General features: G+C 43.0%; 1 protein-coding gene and 1 pseudogene across 4 annotated transcripts in view; both read left to right on the forward strand.

Annotated features, from left to right (window-relative positions):
• The window catches only part of PPP6C (protein phosphatase 6 catalytic subunit), a 43,273-nt gene that overhangs the window by 8,804 nt on the left and 14,178 nt on the right, over positions 1 to 20,291 (forward strand). For all 4 annotated transcript variants that reach the window (XM_003312281.6, XM_003312282.6, XM_001139308.7 and 1 more), the window contains one exon: positions 10,460 to 10,555. In XM_003312281.6, the coding sequence (XP_003312329.1) occupies positions 10,460 to 10,555 (96 nt within the window). The remainder of the gene's footprint in view (positions 1 to 10,459; positions 10,556 to 20,291) is intronic.
• LOC134807715 (NADH dehydrogenase [ubiquinone] 1 beta subcomplex subunit 3-like) lies at positions 2,658 to 3,166 on the forward strand (annotated as a pseudogene).

The raw sequence follows: 20,291 nt of genomic DNA on the forward strand, positions 1-20,291 counted from the left end.
ACATCACATGCTGGGGCCTGTCAGGGGGTCCAGGGTAAAGGGAGGGATATCATTAGGAGAAATACCGATTGTAGATGATGGGTTGATGGGTGCAGGAAACCACCATGGCATGTGGATACCTAAGTAACAAACCTGCACGTTCTGCACATGTATCCCAGAACTTAAGTATAATAAAAAATAAATAAATAGAAAACAGAACACAAAAAAAAGAAAGAAAAAATATTTGGGCACGATGAAGAGAAAGGGGTATAGTTTACCCTAAATTTGGGATAAAGCTGTAAAGGGTTTGGGAGGAGAGGAGCATGTGTCTTCACCATGATGACAAGGCAGGGCTCTTTGAGGCCGCTGTGAGTGTAGTTGATTGAGTCACGTAGCGTTTATAGTGAGATTGCATAGACTTCTTATTTTTGTGTGCGCGTGATAGCGATTTGTAAGCTACTGCCAAACTAGAGATGAGAGGCAATAGCTTTGGCTTAGAGACATAGCTCTCTAAATCCTCAGTTGGGGTCAGCAGAGGTGGCAGTCGTAGGACGCAGCTGTAATTTTACTCTAGTTAGTGTGCCTGGGCCCTGGTTGAAGGCTGCTGCTAGGTAGTTTACACGTGTTCTCCAGACACTCAATCTTTCAGATTGACAGAGTTTCACAGCGATGTTCTTCAGTTTATAGTCCACTGTTATTTTCAGGCTAGCACATAGTGTATGGGGTGATAACCAGGGATGACTTCAAGTTTAGGAGGCCTTATGGACTAGGAGAACCAGTTACATGTCAGCGAAAATTCTGGCACATTGAAATATGGGAACCGGCCAGACACAGTGGCTCACGCCTGTAACCCCAGCACTTTGGGAGGCTAAGGTGGGTGGATCACCTGAGGTCAGGAGTTTGAGACCAGCCTGGCCAACATGGCGAAACCCTGTCTCTACTAAAAATACAAAAATTAACCAGGCATGGTGGCGTGTGCCTGTAATCCCAGCTACTGGGGGGCTGAGGCAGGAGAATCGCTTGAACCTGGGAGGCGGAGGGTGCAGTGAGCCAAGATCACGCCATTGCACTGCAGCCTGGGTGACAAGAGCGAAACTCCATCTCAAAAAAAGAAAAAATTACAGGCCAAACTTAGAATCATTCATCAGTTCCTGGCATATTTGTTCTTTAATGCAAATAGGTTGCAAACTTTGGATGCTAATTATTATAAAAATAATAAATATGTATCATAGGTCTAATGGATTATTAATAGAAGTAGGATGCTGTGCAACACTGATATTTTGAAATTGACTGGAAAGACAGCCGTCTATCCACAAGGACTAACTGGATTGAGTGGTTGTGGTCAAGGTTGTGATTATTATTATTTATGAGGTAATACATAGGGCTGTGGGGTGTTGGTATGGGGATGAGGGGAGTGACTGCTAATGTGTATATGGTTTCTTTTTGGGGTGATGAAAGTGTTCTAAAATTGATTATGGTGATGGTTGCCACCACTGTGAATATAATGAAAACCATTGACTCTTACCTTCAAAGGGATGCATTTTATGTAGGTGAATTATGTTGCAATAGTTGTTTTAAAAAATTATATTCGGGCTGGGTGTGATGCTCACACTTGTAATCCTAGCACTTTGGGAGGCTGAGGCAGGTAGATCACCTGAGGTCAGGAGCTCGAGACCAGCCTGGCCAACGTGGTGAAACCCCATCTCTACTAAAAATATAAAAATTAGCTGGGTGTGGTGGCAGGTGCCTGTAATCCCAGATACTTGGGAGGCTGAGGCAGGAGAATCGCTTAAATCCGGGAGGTGGAGGTTGCAGTGAGCCAATATCACGCCATTGTACTCCAGCCTGAACAACAAAGCAAGACTTTGTCTCCAAAAAAAAAAAAGAGACAGAGAGAGAAAAGGAAAGCTGGATGAAGAGAGATAGCCAAGCCCATGTCTAGGGAAAAGCATTCTTGACTGAGTGAACAGAAGGTACAAAGCCTCAGAGGAGGGAGCATGCCTAGGTAGCCACCCAGACCTGGTGAGGCTGGTGTGTGGGGCAGCCTCCATGGAGAGGAGTTAGAACAAAACTCTATCTAATAAATAAAAATAAAAAATTATATTCATAGTTCCCCACCCTCCAAACCAAACCTAAACAAATCAAAACAATCTGCTCTTGAAAGAAATAGTTGATAAGCCAGACTTCATTAAAATTAAAAGCTTTTGCTTTGTGAAAGACCCTATCAAGAGAATGAGATGATGATCCATGTACTGGGAGAAAATATTTGCGAAAGACGTGTCTGATAAAGTATTGTTATCCAAAATATGCAGATAATTCTTTTTTTTTTTTTTTTTTGAGATGGAGTTTCGCTCTTGTTGCTTAGGCTGAAGTGCAGTGGCGCGATCTCAGCTCACCGCAACCTCAGCCTCCCGCATTCAAGCAATTCTCCTGCCTCTGCCTTTCGAGTAGCTGGGATTATAGGCATGCGCCACCACACCCGGCTAATTTTGTATTTTTTAATAGAGATGGGGTTTCTCTGCGTTGGTCATGCTGGTCTCGAACTCCTGACCTCAGGTGATCTGACCTCCTCGGCCTCCCAAAGTGCTGGGATTACAGACGTGAGCCACCATGCCTGGCCTGCAGATAACTCTTAAAACTCAATAAGAAAATGAACAATCTGATTAAAAAATGGACAAAAGTTGCTGTCAGATCATGCCAGTTTTTCAGAATGGTTGTGCTAAATTACAGTTTCACCACCTAGGTGTGAAAGTGGAAGGCACATCACAATATGTTTTCCTCAATTCTCACAGTCTTGCAAGACGTGGCCCATGGACATGGACATGGACATGAACATGGAGATAGTAAAATGGAACTTCCAGATTATAAACAATGGAAGATAGAAGGGACACCAGTAGAAACTGTCTAGAAGAAGCTGGCTGCAGGAGGGCTAAGGGATTTATTGGGCCTCAGTGAAGCTTGGTGATACGTGGGTGGCTTTGCAGAAATGTTTCCTTTGTTGGTGCATTATTACAAAGATTCAAATGGGGATTTGCTGCATTTGTGGTAGCTGTAGGAGCTGAATATTACTTGGAGTCCCAGAATAAAGATAAGCATCACTGAAGATAATACCTGGAAGTATCATAGTGGTTTCTTAACTCTCTAAGATTTCCTCACTGTAGCTTACTTGCCTGGTTTGTCCCTTAAAGAATATTAGTAAGATATAATAAAGTAAAATAAATACAGATATGCCAAAAAAATGGACAAAAGACACCTCATCAAAGAAGATACAGTGATGACAAATAAGCGTATGAAAAGATGCTCTACCTTCCGTGTCATTAGGGAAATGCAAAGTGAAACAACCATGAGATAACCACTATATACCTATTAGAATGGCCAAAATCCAGAACACCAACAGTACCAAATGCTGATGAAGATGTGGAGCAACAAGAACTCTCATTCATTGCTGGTGGGAATGCAAAATGGTACAGCCACTTTGGAAGACGGTTTGGCAGTTTCTTATAAAACTAAACAAACTCTTCATATAATCCAGCAGTCCTGCTCCTTGATATTTACCCAAATGAGTTGTAAACTTATGTCCATACAAAAACCTGTACATAGATTTTTATAGCCACTTTATTCATAATTGCCAAAACTTGGAAGGAACCAAGATGTCCTTCACTAGGTGGATGGATAAACAAACTGTAATACACCCAGACAATGAAATATTATGCAGTGCTAAGAAGAAATGAGCTATCAAGCCATAAAAAGACATGGAAGAACCTTAAATACATATTACTAAATGAAAGAAACCAACCTGAAAAGGCTACATATATATGATTCCAACTATATGACATTTTGGGAAAGGCAAAACTATAGAGACAGTAAAAAGATCAGTGGTTTTCAGAGGTTGGAGGGAGGTGAATTTGAATAGGTGAAACTATTCTGTATGATACTATAATGGTAGGTACATGTCATTATACAATTGTCAAAACTTATAGAATGTGCAGTAGGAGTGACCCTAATTTAAACAAACTATGGCCTTTGGATGATAATGATATGTCAGTGGATGCTCATCATCTGTAACAAACGTACCACTCAAGTGTGAGATGTTGATGCGGGGAGGCTGTGGGGAGGGGCAGGGGGTATATGGGAACTCTGCACTTTTTTCTTTTTTTCTTTTTCTTTTTTTCCCTTTTTATGGAGAACGAGGTCTCTCCATATTGCTGAGGGCGGTCTTGAACTCCTGGGCTCAAGCGATCCTCCTGCCTTTGCCTCCCTAAGTGGTGGGATTACAGGCGCGAGCCACTGTGCCCAGCAGGGGAACTCTGTACTTTAAGATTTTTTTTGTTTGTTTGTTTTGAGACAGAGTCTTGCTGTCACCCCAGGCTGGAGTGCAGTGGCGCCATCTCTGCTCACTGCAAGTTCGGCCTCCCGGGTTCACGCCATTCTCCTGCCTCAGCCTTTCAAGTAGCTGAGACTACAGGCGCCCGCCACCACGCCCGGCTAATTTTTTGTATTTTTAGTAGCGATGGGGTTTCACTGTGTTAGCCAGGATGGTCTCACTCTCCTGACCTCGTGATCCACCTGCCTCGACCCCCCAAAGTGCTGGGATTACAGGCGTGAGCCACCGCGCCCGGCCGGGAATTCTGTACTTTTCTGCTCAATTTTGCTGTGAAGCTAAAACTGCTCTAAAAAATAGTCTATTTACAGGGGTTAAAAAAACACAATAAAAAAATCTACTTTCCCTGGAGTTGTAACTGTCTCAGTAATGATTATTTCCAGCCTTCTAATTGTTTAAGCCAGAAATCCCGAGTCATCCTTGATTCTTTACTTTCTCTTAACACCCTGTATCCAGCTGGTCATAAATCTAGTAGATGCTACATTCAGATAACATCTGGAATCTATTTTCACTATTTTCTACTTCTACTACCCTGTCCAAGCCAGTTAACTTTTACCTAGATTATTATAGAAGACACTTAACTGATCTCCCTGCTTACTCCTTTGTCCCAATTCCAACCCCAGCCCAGCCACCCCTCCACCACCATCAATCCATTTTCTCTTTTCTTGTTATTTTGAGAAAGGGTCTCGCTCTGTGACCCAGGCTGGAGTGCAGTGGCACAATCTCAGCTCACTGCAGCTTTGACCTCCCGGGCTCAAGCGATCCTTGCACCTCAGCCTTCCAAGTATCTGGGACTTCAGGCACATGCCACCACGCCCAGCTAGTTTTTGTATTTTTTGTAGAGACTGGGTTTTGCCATGTTGCCCAGGCAGGTCTCGAACTCCTGAGCTCAAGTGATATGCTCACCTCGGCCTCCCAAAGTGCTGGGATGATAGGTGTGAGCCACCATGCCTGGCCAGTTTGTTTTCAAAACAGCTGACTTAATATCATGTCAGTCTTCTGCTCTAGAACTTCTAATGGCTTCCCGTTACACTCAGTAGAAGCCCAGGTCCTTATTTTCACCACCAGTGACCTAAATAATTCTGTGATGCTCTCCTGTTTTTCTTCTCATTCAGTTTACTCTAAACACACCAGCCTTGATGATGTTTCTTAGACACAAGCATGCTTCACATCAGGACTTTTGGTCTTTATTTCTCTGCCTGCAGTATTGTGTCCCCATAGCCTTACCTCCTTTAGAGTTTTGCTCAAAATTCACTTTATCAGTGAGGCTTCCATACTCTCCCTGTTTAAAATAACAGCACCTACTCTCCACCCCAGCACCCCATCCCTCTTCTAGTGTGTCTGTTTGCTCTATACTTCCTTGATACCACTATGTGACAAATTACTGTTATATATTTTACTTATTTATTGTCTGTCTCATTCTATTAGAATGTAAGCCCCTTGAGAGCAGAGCTTTTAGTCTGTTTTGGTTGTTGCTATTTACTTTGTATCTAGAACAATACCTGGTAACATACCAGGCACTCCATAAATATTTGTTGCATTGAACAACTAAATATTCAATATAGTGTAGTGGAAAGTGGTAGGAAACTTGGATTCTAGATCTGTTGCTAAGATTAAGTAACATCAGTCTTATTATCTAAGTCAAGTGAGAAATTTGGTGTAGGTAATTTCTTTTTTTTTTTTTTTTTTTTTTTGAGACGGAGTCTCGCTGTGTCGACCAGGCTGGAGTGCAGTGGCGCGATCTCTGCTCACTGCAAGCTCCGCCTCCCGGGTTCACGCCATTCTCCTGCCTCAGCCTCCCTAGTAGCTGGGACTACAGGCGCCTGCCACCACGCCCCGCTAATTTTTTTGTATTTTTTTTTTAGTAGAGACGGGGTTTCACTGTGTTAGCCAGGATGTTCTCGATCTCCTGACCTCGTGATCCACCCGCCTCGGCCTCCCAAAGTGCTGGGATTACAGGTGTGAGCCACCGCGCCCTGCCGGCGTAGGTAATTTCTAATGCAAACCAGAATTTATAATTCTGATGGAACCTTCGAGAACATCTTTCAGTATAAAGTTTAAGGCTCAAAGTTCAGAAACATTGTTTCACTCACCAGCATCTGTTTTTTGCTTTTGTTTTTGTTTTTTTTTTTGAAACAGAGTCTCACTCTGTCACCCAGGCTGGAGTGCAATGGCGTGATCTTGGCTCACTGCAAACTCTGCTCCTGGGTTCAAGCAATTCTCCTGCCTCAGCCTCCCAAGTACAGGATTACCAGCGCCCTGCCACCACGCCCAGCTAAGTATTTGTATTTTTAGTAGAGATGAGGTTTCACCATGTTGGCCAGGCTGATCTTGAACTCCTGACCTCAGGTGATCCACCTGCCTCGTCCTCCCAAAGTGCTGGGATTACAGATGTGAGCCACACACCTGGCCTGTTTTTCTTTTTTTTAGATAGGTTCTCACTCTGTCGCCCAGACTGGAGTGCAGTGGCGCAGTCTCGGCACACTGCAACCTCTGCCTCCAAGGCTCAAGCGATTCTCCTGTCTCAACCTCCCAAGTAGCTGAGATTACAGGTACGTGCCTCTACTGACCAGCTTATTTTTGTATTTTTTAGTATAGACAGGGTTTTGCTATGTTGGCTAGGCTGGTCTCGAACTCCTGACCTCAAATGATCCACCTGCCTCAGCCTCCTAAAGTGCTGGGATTATAGGTGTGAGCCACCACGGCTGGCCTGTTTTTGTTATTTTTTTTAATGAGTGATGGATGTACTATATGGCAGGACCATGGATTGATTTGTTGAAGCATCTAGGTGTGGAAAATTCAACACAAACAGGAGCTAGCTACCCAGGGACTCAAGGCCAGAAGGATTCCAGGCCAAAAAGAAGATCTTGCCTTTGAGGTGCTATTTTAAGATCAGGAACTTACCCTAGGAATGAAGGCAAATCATTTTATTTTGAAGTTTTCTGATTTTTTGTATAATGTTTAGGAAATTAACAACTCTATTTCCCCTCATTTTCTTTTGGGAGCCCTTTTTTTCCTCCTCCCCCTCCCATTGAGTTCTGTTCTTGCTACTGTGTAGCTATTGTTGTAGCTGTAACTGTTAAAGTGTTTCTCATATATTAATGAGATTATAGCATTTAGATTCCTTAATTAATGTTTAAGTGATTTCATTATGCTTGTTAGTTTAATTTCTCCTTTCTTGGCAGACCTATCGTAAAATCCAATAAGCCTTTGGCAATCGTACAAACTGGTCTCAGGTAGGAAGGAAGGTTCCACCTGAGACCTCCAGTTCCCTGTATATAGCAGGGATGTATACTTCCTTTTCCAGAACGTTGGTGTGAGAATCATATGCTTTCTATGACATTTTTTGGTTTGATTACTTTCAGTGGACAAATATTTTTGAAGTGCAAACATTTAGAGTTCCTTTAACAAAAAGAATGGCTTGGCTGGGTGCGGTGGCTCACGCCTGTAATCCCAGCACTTTGGGAGGCCGAGGCGGGCGGATCATGAGGTCAGGAGAGCGAGACCATCCTGGCCAACATGGTGAAACCTTGTCTCTACTAAAAATCCAAAAATGAGCTGGGTATGATGACTGATGCCTGTAATCCCAGCTACTCGGGAGGCTGAGGCAGGAGAATGGCTTGAACCTGGAAGGCAGAGATTGCAGTGAGCTGAGATTGCGCCACTGCACTCCAGCCTGGCAACAGAGCGAGATTCTGTCTCAAAAAAATAAAATTAAAAAAGGCTCATCTTTTTGTTGTTGTTGTTGTTTGTTTGTTTTGAGAAAGAGTCTCGCCCTGTTTCCCAAGCTGGAGTGCAGTGGCGCCACCTCGGTTTACGGCAACCTCTGTCTCCTGGGTTCAGGCGATTCTCTTGCCTCATCCTCCCGAGTAGCTGGGATTACAGCTGTGCACCCCACGCCTGGCTACCTTTTTTTTTTTTTTTTTTTTTTTTTTGAGATGGAGTCTCTCTGCTGCCCAGGCTGGAGTACAATGGGTGCAATCTCGGCTCACTGCAACCTTTGCCTCCCGGATTCAAGTGATTCTCTTGCCTCAGCCTCCCGAGTAGCTGGGATTACAGGCACCTGCCACCACGCCCAGCTAATTTTTGTATTTTTAATAGAGACGGGGTTTCACTACGTTGGCCAGGCTGGTCCTGAACTCCTGACCTCGTGATCCACCCACCTCAGCCTCCCAAAGTTCTGAGATTACAGGCGTGATTCACCGTGCCCAGCCTAATTTTTATATTTAGTAGAGATAGGGGGTTTTGCCATGTTGGCCAGGCTGGTCTTGAACTCCTGACCTCAAATGATCCACCCACTTTGGCCTCCCAAAATGCTAGGATTACAGGCGAGAGCCACCGTGCCCAGCTGGCTCCTCAGTTTTAGATTTGAATTTTATAATTAATTATAGTTAGCCTTTTTATTTCAAAATAACCCAGTTTTCCCCAGTGGTAACATTTTGTAGAACTATAGTGTAATGCCACGACCAATACAACATCAGCCAACATTGACACTGATACAACTCATGATCTTTAGGTACAACCCAAGATCATCACCTCATGATGTTCAGATTTCTTCAGTTTTACTTGTGTTTGTGTGTGTGTGTGTGTGTGTGTGTGTGTGTATTCAGTTCTTTGCAGTTTTATTGGGTAAGGGCTCATGTTTCCAACTCTATAGTCAAAATACAGAACAGGTCCATCATCACAAGAATTCCTCATGTTGCCCTTTTATGGCCACACCCACTTCCTTCCTGTAACTGCTGGACCCCTGACAACAACTAATCCGTTCTCCATTTCTTTAATTTTGTCATTTCAAGAATGTGTAAACACGGCCGAGTGCAGTGGCTCAATGCCTGTAATCCCACCACTTTGGGAGGCCGAAGCGGGCAGATCACCTGAGGTTGGGAGTTTGAGACCAGCCTGACCAACATGGTGAAACTACTAAGAATACAAAAATTAGCTGGGCATGATGGTGTGTGCCTGTAATCCCAGGTACTTGTGAGACTGAGGCATGGGAATCACTTGAACTGGGAGGCAGTTTGCAGTGAACTGAAATTGTGCTACTGGACTCCAGCCTGGGCAACAGAGCAAGACTCTATCTCAAAAAAAAGGGAAAAAAAGAAGGTTATATAAATGGAATTATACAGTATATAACCTTTTGGGACAGTTTTCTGTTGTTTCATTTTTTTCACTCAACATAAATGCCTTGAGATGAATCCAGGTTGTTGTGTGGCAGTATTCGTTTCTTTTTATTGCTGAGTAGTATTACATGGTGTGGATGTACCAAAATGTGTTTAACCATTCACTCATTGAAGGATATCTGATTTGTTTTTAGTTTTGGGCTATTATGAATTAGGCTTCTGCGAGTATTTATATACAGATTTTGAACATGTTTTTATTGCCAAGACTACAATTGCTGGGTCAAATGGTAAGTGTGTGGTTTGCAATTTATTTTTTAAATTACCAGATAAAAATCTTTTACTGGCTGAGCACGGTGGCTGACGCCTGTAATCCCAGCACTTTGGGAGGCTGAGGTGGGTGGATCACCTGAGGTCAGGAGTTCAAGACCAGCCTGGCCAACATGGTAAAACCCTGTGTCTACTAAAAATACAAAAATTAGCCGAGTGTGGTGGCACATGCCTGTAACCCCAGCTACTTGGGAGGCTGAGGCAGGAAAATTGCTTGAATCTGGGAGATGGAGGTAGAAGTGAGCCGAGATCGTGTCACTGCATTTCAGCCTGGGAGATAGAGTGAGACTCCGTTTCAAAAAAAAAAAAACAAAAAAAACCAAAAACCTTTTACTGTTAAAATTATTTCTTCATATATATATATATGTGTGTATATGTGTGTGTGTGTTTGGTGAAAAGCATCATTTTACAGTTCTTGTAAAGCTGTCTGTCTCCTAGAACCTTAGTGTCTCTGTAGGTAGTTTGCATTGCATTAAGAATTCTGTGTGACAGCTGACAGAAATCCAACCCCCGAATTATCACAGGGTACTTTCCTTTCAAAAAGTATACTTGGGTTTTGTAAGTATTAGACCTGGTATTTTTCTTTTTTGGTATTTTATCTTTAGTTTTAATGTTGCAGTAAATGTTTCCCTTTTATTTTCTCTTTTTATAGCGGCTATGTGACTACGTTTGTGACCTCCTCTTAGAAGAGTCAAATGTTCAGCCAGTATCAACACCAGTAACAGTGTGTGGAGATATCCATGGACAGGTAAAATTTCATGAGCAGATTTTTAAGTTTTGTACTGTCCATGATCCATGTGTGTTTTCACATGTGCTGCAAAATTAAAACAACAACAACATCAACAAACACAACTGGTGGTAAGCTAGGTTGCCTCAGTCTCTGTGACACAAATGATTCCTGGTTTACATTTTTGGTGAATAAAAGCAGTGGTCAAATTAGTGATGGAATTTGTTGATAATTACATTTGTGAAGTGAATAATGCAGCATTAGTTTTCTGTGGAATGGTGGGGTTGGGGGTAGGTAGAAGATATAAAGTACAAACACATACTGCTCATAATAACTATGATTAACAGGAGATGTTTTGGTGTCAGGCACTTTTTTCATTCAGTTCATTTCTGTTCTCCTGTCATATATTGTTGAAAATTTATCATTTCTTTAGTGGGAATGAGAATAGCAAAGGTACAGAAAAATAAAATTGTTGGTCCATGATGTCACAGCAAATCACTGATGAATGAGCTAGAAAATATTTAGCTCAATTTTTCATCTGCTGGGTGTTTGTAAGAATTTCAAAGCAGTGCCGGGCGTGGTGGCTCACACCTGTAGTCCCAGCACTTTGGGTGGCTGAGGCGGGTGGATCGTGAGGTCAGGAGTTTGAGACCAGCCTGACCAACATGGTGAAACCCCGTCTCTACTGAAAATACAAAAAAATTAGCTGGGCATGGTGGTGCGTGCCTGTAATCCCAGCTACTCAGGAGGCCAAGGCAGGAGAATCTCTTGAACCCGGGAGGTGAAGGTTGCAGTGAGCCAAGACCGCACCACTGCACTCCAGCCTGGGCAACAGAGCAAGACTCTGTGTAAAAAAAAAAAAAAAAAAAAAAAAAAAAAAAAAAAAAAAATTTCAAAGCAGTAACAGGAGGGGCATACCTCATATTTAGATTCTGTTGTCAGTGTTTAGTCTCATGTATATTTGTAGAATTTTTTCACTGGGAAATGAAAGCTGAACAGATTACTCATAGAGTGCTATATGCATACAGTGTAGTTGGGGCCATAAGACTTAATAATACATTGCAAACAATGTAGTCTTTAAAGGATGCCGACAGGACTTACTGTCACCTGTGCAATTTCCCTGCCTTAAATATGACTGTGTAAATGAGCAGAAATGTGTGTAAATTGACTCTGATTAGGGGCTGCTCCATGAGTAAAGTCTTGTTTTGGCTACTTACTTACAGGCTGATTTTCTTTTGGTTTTTCAAGGTGTTTTCTGGATTTTTTAGATTATAAAAAAATCTGACACTTGCATGTCATCACCTCCTAGATGGAGGTCCCATTATGTCATCTTTGATTGTTAAAATTACAGTTCTTTAGAGTAGACTTTAGGAATTGATTTCCTAAAATTTCCATGTAACTTCTCTCTCAAACATTTGTATTTTGCTAACATAAAGGATATTAATATAAGCAGTGTCTTAAGACATTCCTGAAAACTGGAATAAACCAAGTCATGTTTTCCCCCAGTGTAGTGTGGAAGTTTCTATGTAACTTCTCTCTCAAAATAAACATTTGTATTTTGCTAACATAAAGGATATTAATATAAGCAGTGTCTTAACACATTCCTGAAAACTGGAATAAACCAAGTCATGTTTTCCCCCAGTGTAGTGTTTCCCCCAGTTGTAGACTTTTTAAGATGTGAAGTACAGCCATGATCAAAGGTCAGAAAGTTAGAGACCAACCTCGAACTACTAAAATTGGAAGCATAAAATTGAACTTTTCTATTATATATACCTTCAGTCAAATGTGCAGTTCTTGCTAACATTTATCTTGTGTTTTGAGGTTAACAAAGTACTTTTTCACATATTCTGTGTCAGTTTTTTTCCCAAAGTCCTGTGAGATAGGATTATTTTGTAGACAATGAAAGGGAGACTGAAAGATTGAAGAGAAATAGCCCAAACTCACACACAGCTACTACAGGGCAGATTGAGATTTGAAACTAATTTGGGTTTCTTTTGTACATGTTATTTTAAGACCACCACCAAACCGTGAACAATTGTTTATGTTGTATGTGTTCCTTAAAAAACAATTGTTCCAGGTGCAGTGGCTCACGCCTGTAATCCCAGCACTTTGGGAGGCCGAGGCAGGCAGATCAGAAGGTCAGGAGTTCAAGACCAGCCTAGCCAACATGGTGAAACCCTGTCTCTACGAAAAATACAAAAATTAGCCAGGTGTGGTGGTGCGTGCCTGTAATCCCAGCTACTCGGGAGGCTGAGGCAGGAGAATCGCTAGAACCCGGGAGGCAGAGGTTGCAGTGAGCCGAGATCATGCATTGCACCCCAGCCTGGGCAATAGAGTGAGACTCTGTCTCGAAAAAATAAAAAATAAAAAATAAGCCGGGTGCGGTGGCTCATGCCTGTAATCCCAGCACTTTGGGAGGCTGAGGTGGGTGGATCACGAGGGCAAGAGATCGAGACCATCCTGGCAAATATGGTGAAACCCCGTCTCTACTAAAAATACAAAAATTAGCCAGGTGTGGTGACAGGCGCCTGTAATCCCAGCTCCTCAGGAGGCTGAGGCAGGAGAATTGCTTGAACCTGGGAGGCGGAGGTTGTGGTGAGCCGAGATCGCGCCATTGCACTCCAGCCTGGGCAACAAGAGCGAAACTCCGTCTCAAAAAAATGAAAAACAAACAAACAAAAGATTGCTAATCAGAAACATGGGATTTGAGCCTCTAAATAGCTATTGACTGATTAAATACAATGTAAAATGTATCCTTTGGGACTTATCTTCCTCTGGGGCCTGTTCTGGAATTGCAGGATTGGGTTATAAGTATGAATAAACATGTTAGCAAGCATGTTGTGCTGAGAAGCATTGAAGCTGTGTAATATAGTGAGGAGTTATAGATTTCAGTGTCAGATACAACTTGGTTTAAATCCTGGCTTGGCTATATATTAGTTGTTTAAGAAGCCATTTCAGCTAGCTCACAAATTCGTTAAGTGTGGCCTGTGGACCCTTGGGTCTCTAAGGTGGTACAGAGGCAATGGAGGGTAAAACTGCTCGTGCCTTAGCATGAACCAAGGGAATGACACTAGAATATGCTGATTATCATTGAGTTCTTCACCAACATGCCTGCACAGTAAAATAAAATGCCAGTTTCACTTAACTCTCAATCCTTTAGAATATCCATTATTTGAAAAGTCTGGCTGGGCATGATGGCTCATGCCTATAATCCCAGCGCTTTGGGAGGCTGAGGTGGGAGGATCACTTGAAGCCATGGGTTCAAGACCAGCCTGGGCAACCAAATGAGACCCCCCCCCCCATCTCAAACTCCTGACCTCAGGTGATCCACTTGCCTTGGCCTCCCAGAGTGCTGGGATTACAGGCGTGAGCCACTGCGTCCGGCCTGAGACTCCCCATCTCTAAAAAAAAAAAAAATTTTTTTTTTTTTTGAGACAGAGTTTCTCTCTTGTTATCCAGGCTGGAGTGCAATGGCACGATCCTGGCTCACTGCAACCTCTGCCTCCCAGGTTCAAGCGATTCTCCTGCCTCAGCCTCCTGAGTAGCTGAGATTACAGGCATGTGCCACCACGCCTGACTAACTTTTTGTATTTTTAGTTGAGATGGGGTTTCTCCATGTTGCTGAGGCTGGTCTTGAACCCCTGACCTCATGTGATCCTCCTGTCTCCTGTCTCGGCCTCCCAAAGTGCTGGGATTACAGGCGTGAGCCACCATGCCCGGCCTTTTTTTTATTTCTTGTTTTTTTTTTTTTTTTTTTTTGGACAGGGTCTCGCTCTGTCACCCAAGCTGGAGTACAGTGGTGTGATCTCAGTTCAGTTCAGCCTCTGCCTCCCGGGTTCAAGTGATTCTTGTGCCTCAGCATCCCGAGTAGCTGGGACTACAGGCATGCACCACCACGCCTGGCTGATTTTTGTATTTTTAGTAGGGATGGGATTTTGCCCTGTTGGCCAGGCTGGTCTCGAACTCCTGGCCTCTTGTGATCCACCTGCCTCAGCCTCCCAGAGTGCTGGGACTACAGGTGTGAGCCGCTGCACCTGGCCCCCATCTCTAAAAATATTAAAAAGAAAAAAATTAGCCAGGTTTGGTGGTGTGAGTCTGTAAATCCTAGCTCCTCAAGAGGCTAAGGTGGAAGCATTGCTTGAGCCCAGGAGTTTGAGGCTGTAGTCAGCTATTATTGTGCCACTGCACTCCAGCCTGGGCAACAGAGTGAGACCCCATCTAAAAAGAAAAAAAAAAGTCTGTGTGATGAAATGGGAAGTATGCATAAAGCATATCTACTGCATGCTGAAGAAAGATAGTTTACTCAAGGAAAAGTAGTTGTGGGTTGGGCACGGTGGCTCACACCTGTAATCCCAGCACCAGATCACCTGAGGTCGGGAGTTCAAGATCAGCCTGGCCAACATGGCAAAACCCCATCTTTACTAAAAAAATATAAAAATTTGCCAGGTGTGGTGGTGGGTGCCTGTAATCCCAGCTACTCAGGGACTAAGGCAGGGAAAATTACTTGAACCTGGGAGGCGGATGTTGCAGTAAGCTGAGATCTCACCATTGCACTCCAGCCTGGGTGACAGAGCAAGACTCTGCTCAAAAAAAAAAAAAAAAAAAAAAAAAAGAAAAAAATACTTGTGAAATTCTTTGAGTCATGAGTTAAAATAACTGCTTTTTTATGGAACACTATTTTTACTTGAGAATGACTGACAAACTGTGATTATTTAGACTTGGGTATTTGGCAACTATATTTGCAAAAGTGAAGGAAGTGGGCCAGTCACTTCAAGGAGAACAATTGACAGTATTTGTTGCCGATGACAAAATTTGAATTTACTAATGAAAAATTGGAATTTTGGAAAATCTGAGTCCACCACTATGGGGCTAACAGTTTCCGACACTTACAAGACTTTCCTGAGATGAGATGAGCAGTGATATTAACAAATATGGTTTTTTGATGATATAAAATGCAATGTCATTTTCATTTTTCAAATTACTAGTTTACCATTTACTCAAAGTGTAAGATAACAAATGTAACAGGGTGTGAAAGATCACTATTATAGGCCAGGCCTGGTGACTCACACCTGCAATCCCAGCACTTTGGGAGGCCGTGGCAAGCGGATCGCTTGAGCCCAGGAGTTTGAGACCAGCCTGAGCAACATGGTGAAACCCTGTCTCTACTAAAAATACAAAAATTAGCCAGGTGTGGAGGTACGTGCCTGTAATCTCGGCTACTTAGGTGGCTGAGGCATGAGAATTGCTTGAACCTGGGAGGTGGAGGTTGCACTGAGCTGAGAATGTGCCACTGTACTCCAGCCTGGACAACAGGGAGAGACCCTGTCTCCAAAAAAAAAAAAAAAAAAGCAAAAGATTACTGTTATGGTTTCAGATTTCATATTGCGATTAACTTTTAAGTGTCATAAACTGCCACTTGTCAAATTTTGGTACAGTATTTAAAGAGTATGCACAGTTACCTGAAAATGTTATTAAAATACTCCTTCCTTTTGTAACTGCATATCTTTGTGAAGCTGGATTTTCTTCATCTGCTTTACTTAGTATATTCCCAACAGACTGAATGCAGAGGCAAGTTCTAAGACTAGCCATGTTCTATTTAGCCAGACACTGAAGAGATTTGTGAAAATGTAAAACAATGTGAATTCTCCTCTCACTAAACAATTTTTTTTGTTTTGGAAAAGTTAATTTTTCATTAAAATGTGTTTGTGATACTTTTTGATGGGTATGTTATTGATTTTTTTTTTTGAGATGGAATTTCACTCTTGTCACCCAGACTGCAGTGCAATGGTGTGATCTCAGCTCACTGCAACCTCTGCCTCCCGGGTTCAAGCGATTCTCCTGCCTCAGCCTCCCAAGTAGCTGGGATAACAGGTGTGAGTCACCGTGCCTGGCCTATGTTATTAATTTTTAAAAATTCATTTAAATATTTAAAACTTCTGAGTTTTAATCTCTAATATGGTAAATATTGATTTGTAAAACTTACATAAAAGATTTTCAGGACCTCTGGTTTTTAAGATCACAAATGAATCCTGAAACCAAAAAGTTTGAGAACTACTGGGCAGACTGGATGTTTCCTTGCCTCTGATAAAAAAAAAAATTCCACTTCCCAGCCGGGCGCGGTGGCTCACGCCTGTAATCCCAGCACTGTGGGAGGCTGAGGCGGGCGGATCACGAGGTCAAGAGATCGAGACCATCCTGGCCAATGTGGTGAAACCCCGTCTCTACTAAAAATACAAAAATTAGCTGGGCATGGTGGCACATGACTGTAGTCCCAGCTACTCGGGAGGCTGAGGCAGGAGAATGACGTGAACCTGGGAGGTGGAGGTTGCAGTGAGCCGAGATCATGCCACTGCACTCCAGTCTGGGTGACAGAGCGAGACTCCGTCTCAAAAAAAAAAAAAAAAAAAATCCACTTCCCAGGCTGGGTAAAGTGGTACATATATGTAGTTCCAGCTACTCAGGAGGCTGAGGTGGGAGGATTGCTTGATCCCAAAAGTTTGAGACCAACCTGGGCAATATAGTGAGCCTCCATCTCAAAAATAATGATAATTAAAGAAAAAAATCTACTTCTCAAGATTGTTTTTGGTTTAAAATGGGAGCAGAGTATCTGAAATATGAAAAACAGAGTAGCTGGGTGCAGTGGCTCACGCCTGTAATCCTAGCACTTTGGGAGGCTGAGGCGGGCAGATTACCTGAGGTGAGGGGTTTAAGACCAACCTGGCCAATGTGGCGAAACCCTTTCTGTACAAAAAAGTACAAAAATTAGGCAGGTGTAGTGGCACGTGCCTGTAGTCCCAGCTACTTGGGAGGCTGAGGCAGGAGGATTGCTTGAACCCACGAGCCAGAGGCAGCAGTGAGCTGAGATTGCACCACTGGACTCCAGGCTGGGTAACAGAGTGAGACTCCATCTCAAAAAAAGAGAGTGAGGGAGAGACATAGAGTAGATGGTAGATATTATTTGACGATGAGGTAGGTGTCTAGTAATGTAGGATGAAAATAGGGCCGGGTGCTGTGGCTCATGCCTGTAATCCTAGCATTTGGGAAACCGAAGCGGGTGGATCACCTGAGGTCAGGAGTTCGGGATCTGCCTGGCCAACATGGTGAAACCCCGTCTTTAATAAAAATACAAAAATCAGCGGGGGTGCGGTGGCAGATACCTGTAATCCTAGCTACTCGGGAGGCTGAGGCAGGAAAATCACTTGAACCCAGGAGGTGGAGGTTGCAGTGAGCTGAGATCGTGCCATTGCACTCCAGCCTGGACAACAAGAACGAAACTCCGTCTCAAAAAAAAAAAAAAAAAGAATTGCCCAAGTTCTCGGGAAATGGGAACCTATGTATCACTGACACAGAATATTTAATCGTCTACCTGTGTGTCTGGTAAATACAAACTTTAAAAGCTTTTGTTTAAGAACAGATATCTGGCCAGGCGTAGTGGCTCACGCCTGTAATCCCAGCACTTTGAGAGGCCGAGGCGGGCGGATCACAAGGTCAGGAGTTCAGGACCAGCCTGACCAACATGGTGAAACCCCGTCTCTGTTAAAAATACAAAAATTAGCTGGGGCTGTTGGCACGCGCCTGTAATCCCAGCTACTCGGGAGGCTGAGGCAGGAGAATCACTTGAACCTGGGAGGCGGAGGATGCAGTGAGCCGAGATTGCACCATTGCATTCCAGCCTGGGCAACAGAGTGAGACTGTCTCAAAAAAACAAAACAAAACAAAAAAACAGGTATCTGTAAAACATCAATAGAAAAGTTTAAGGATACTCACTCTTCTACCATATTTTTATTAAAAAACTGACTTACAAAACTTTTTAATGTTCACTTCCTGACTTTGTGTATATAACTACTCAATTTTTTACATAATAGAATTGTGTAGTTATAGGTATAGTTTTGTATTCCATTCTTTTCCCTAATGATTTTTGCATTTTGCTACATGGTTTTCGTCATAATTTTTATTCATGGCCTCATAAGGTCCTTGAGTTCCTAGATCTTAATTTAAGATATTCACTTACGTTAGTCATGAAGGCTGTTTCTTTTGATATTTTAAATGTTGTCATAACACTTTTTTTTTTTTTGAGACAGAGTCTTGCTCTGTCATCCAGGCTGGAATGCAGTGGCACCATCCTGGCTCACTGTAACCTCCGTCTCCCAGGTTCAAATGATTCTCCTGCCTCAGCCTCCTGAGGTAGCTGGGACTACAGGTGCCCGCCGCCACACCTGGCTAATTTTTGTATTTTTAGTAGAGACTGGGTTTCGCCATGTTGGCCAGGCTGGTCTCGAACTCCTGACCTCAGGTGATCCACCCGCCTCGGCCTCCCAAAGTGCTGGGATTACAGGCGTGAGCCTCTGTGCTTGGCCCACTTTTTTTTTTTTTTTTTGAGACGGAGTCTTGCTCTGTCACCCAGGCTAGAGTGCAGTGGCGTGATCTTGGCTTACTGCATCCTCCACCTCTCAGGTTCAGGTGATTCTCCTGCCTCAGCCTCCCGAGTAGCAGGGATTGATTACAGGTGCCCACCATGATGCCCAGCTAATTTTTGTATTTTTAGTAGAGACAGGGTTTCACCATGTTGGCCAGTCTGGTCTTGATCTCCTGACCTCATGATCCACCTGCCTCAGCCTCCCACAATGCTGGGATTATAAGTGTGAGCCACTGTGCCCGGACCATAACACTTTTTTTTTTTTTTTTTTTTTTGAGACAGAATCTTGCTCTGTTGCCCAGGCTGGAGTGCAGTGGCATGATCTTGGCTCACTGCAACCTCTGCCTCCTGGGCTCAAGCAATTCTTGTGCCTCAGCCTCCCAGGTAGCTGGGATTACAGGTGCAGGCCACCACCCCTGGATAATTTTTGTATTTTTAGTAGAGATGGGGTTTCACCACATTGGCTAAGCTGGTCTTGAACTCCTGACCTCAAGTCATCTGCCTGCCTGGGACTCCCAAAGTGCTGGGATTACAGGCGTGAGCTCCCAAAGTTCCAGGATTACAGGTGTGAGCAGCTTGGCCTGTTAGCTAATTTTCAGATACATTTTATATTAAGCTTCCTAAAGTTGTTTTTTTTTTGTCTGACTTTTTAGACTTATGGAACATTGTTATAAAAGGTGTTACTTTATTTCTTTCAGTAGTTAACATCTCACTTTCAGTTTTCTTCACTTTGAGTAAGATTCCTATTAAGTGTTAAAAGTTTAAATGATAATTTTATTTCAAGTGTAAAAGATGAATGTGTTAGAAGTTGTTAGTTGTAGTTGGTCCAATGTATTGTAGTCAATTCCCTTAATCCAAAATCGTTTTTCTTCCAGAAAAACTGTAATGCTTTCTTTGGAAATTAGGGCTAGGGTAATAATCTAGTGGACTGAAATTTGACAAATGCACAATTTGCCAGTTACCAAATTTCAGTAAATAGAAATATGATGAAATATCATTGGGTGTCATGGATCACACTTGTAATCCCAGCACTTTGGGAGACTGAGGTGGGAGGATTGCCTGAAGCCAGTAGTTTGAGACCAGCTTGGGCAAAAAAGCGAGACCCTGTCTCTATAAAAATTTGCTGGGCATGGTGGTGTGTAACTGTGGTCCTAGCTACTGAGGAGGGCAAGGTAGGAGGGTCACTTGAGCCCAGGAATTTGTGGCTGCAGTGAGTTATGATTGCACCACTGCATTCCGGCCTGGGTAACAGAGCCAAACCCTGTCTTAAAACAAAAAACAAAAAATATGATGAAATATATAATTTTTTTTTAACTGATCATTGAGGAGACACTCCATGGC

Source organism: Pan troglodytes, chromosome 11, assembly GCF_028858775.2.
Source record: "Pan troglodytes isolate AG18354 chromosome 11, NHGRI_mPanTro3-v2.0_pri, whole genome shotgun sequence".
Lineage (NCBI taxonomy): Eukaryota > Metazoa > Chordata > Mammalia > Primates > Hominidae > Pan > Pan troglodytes.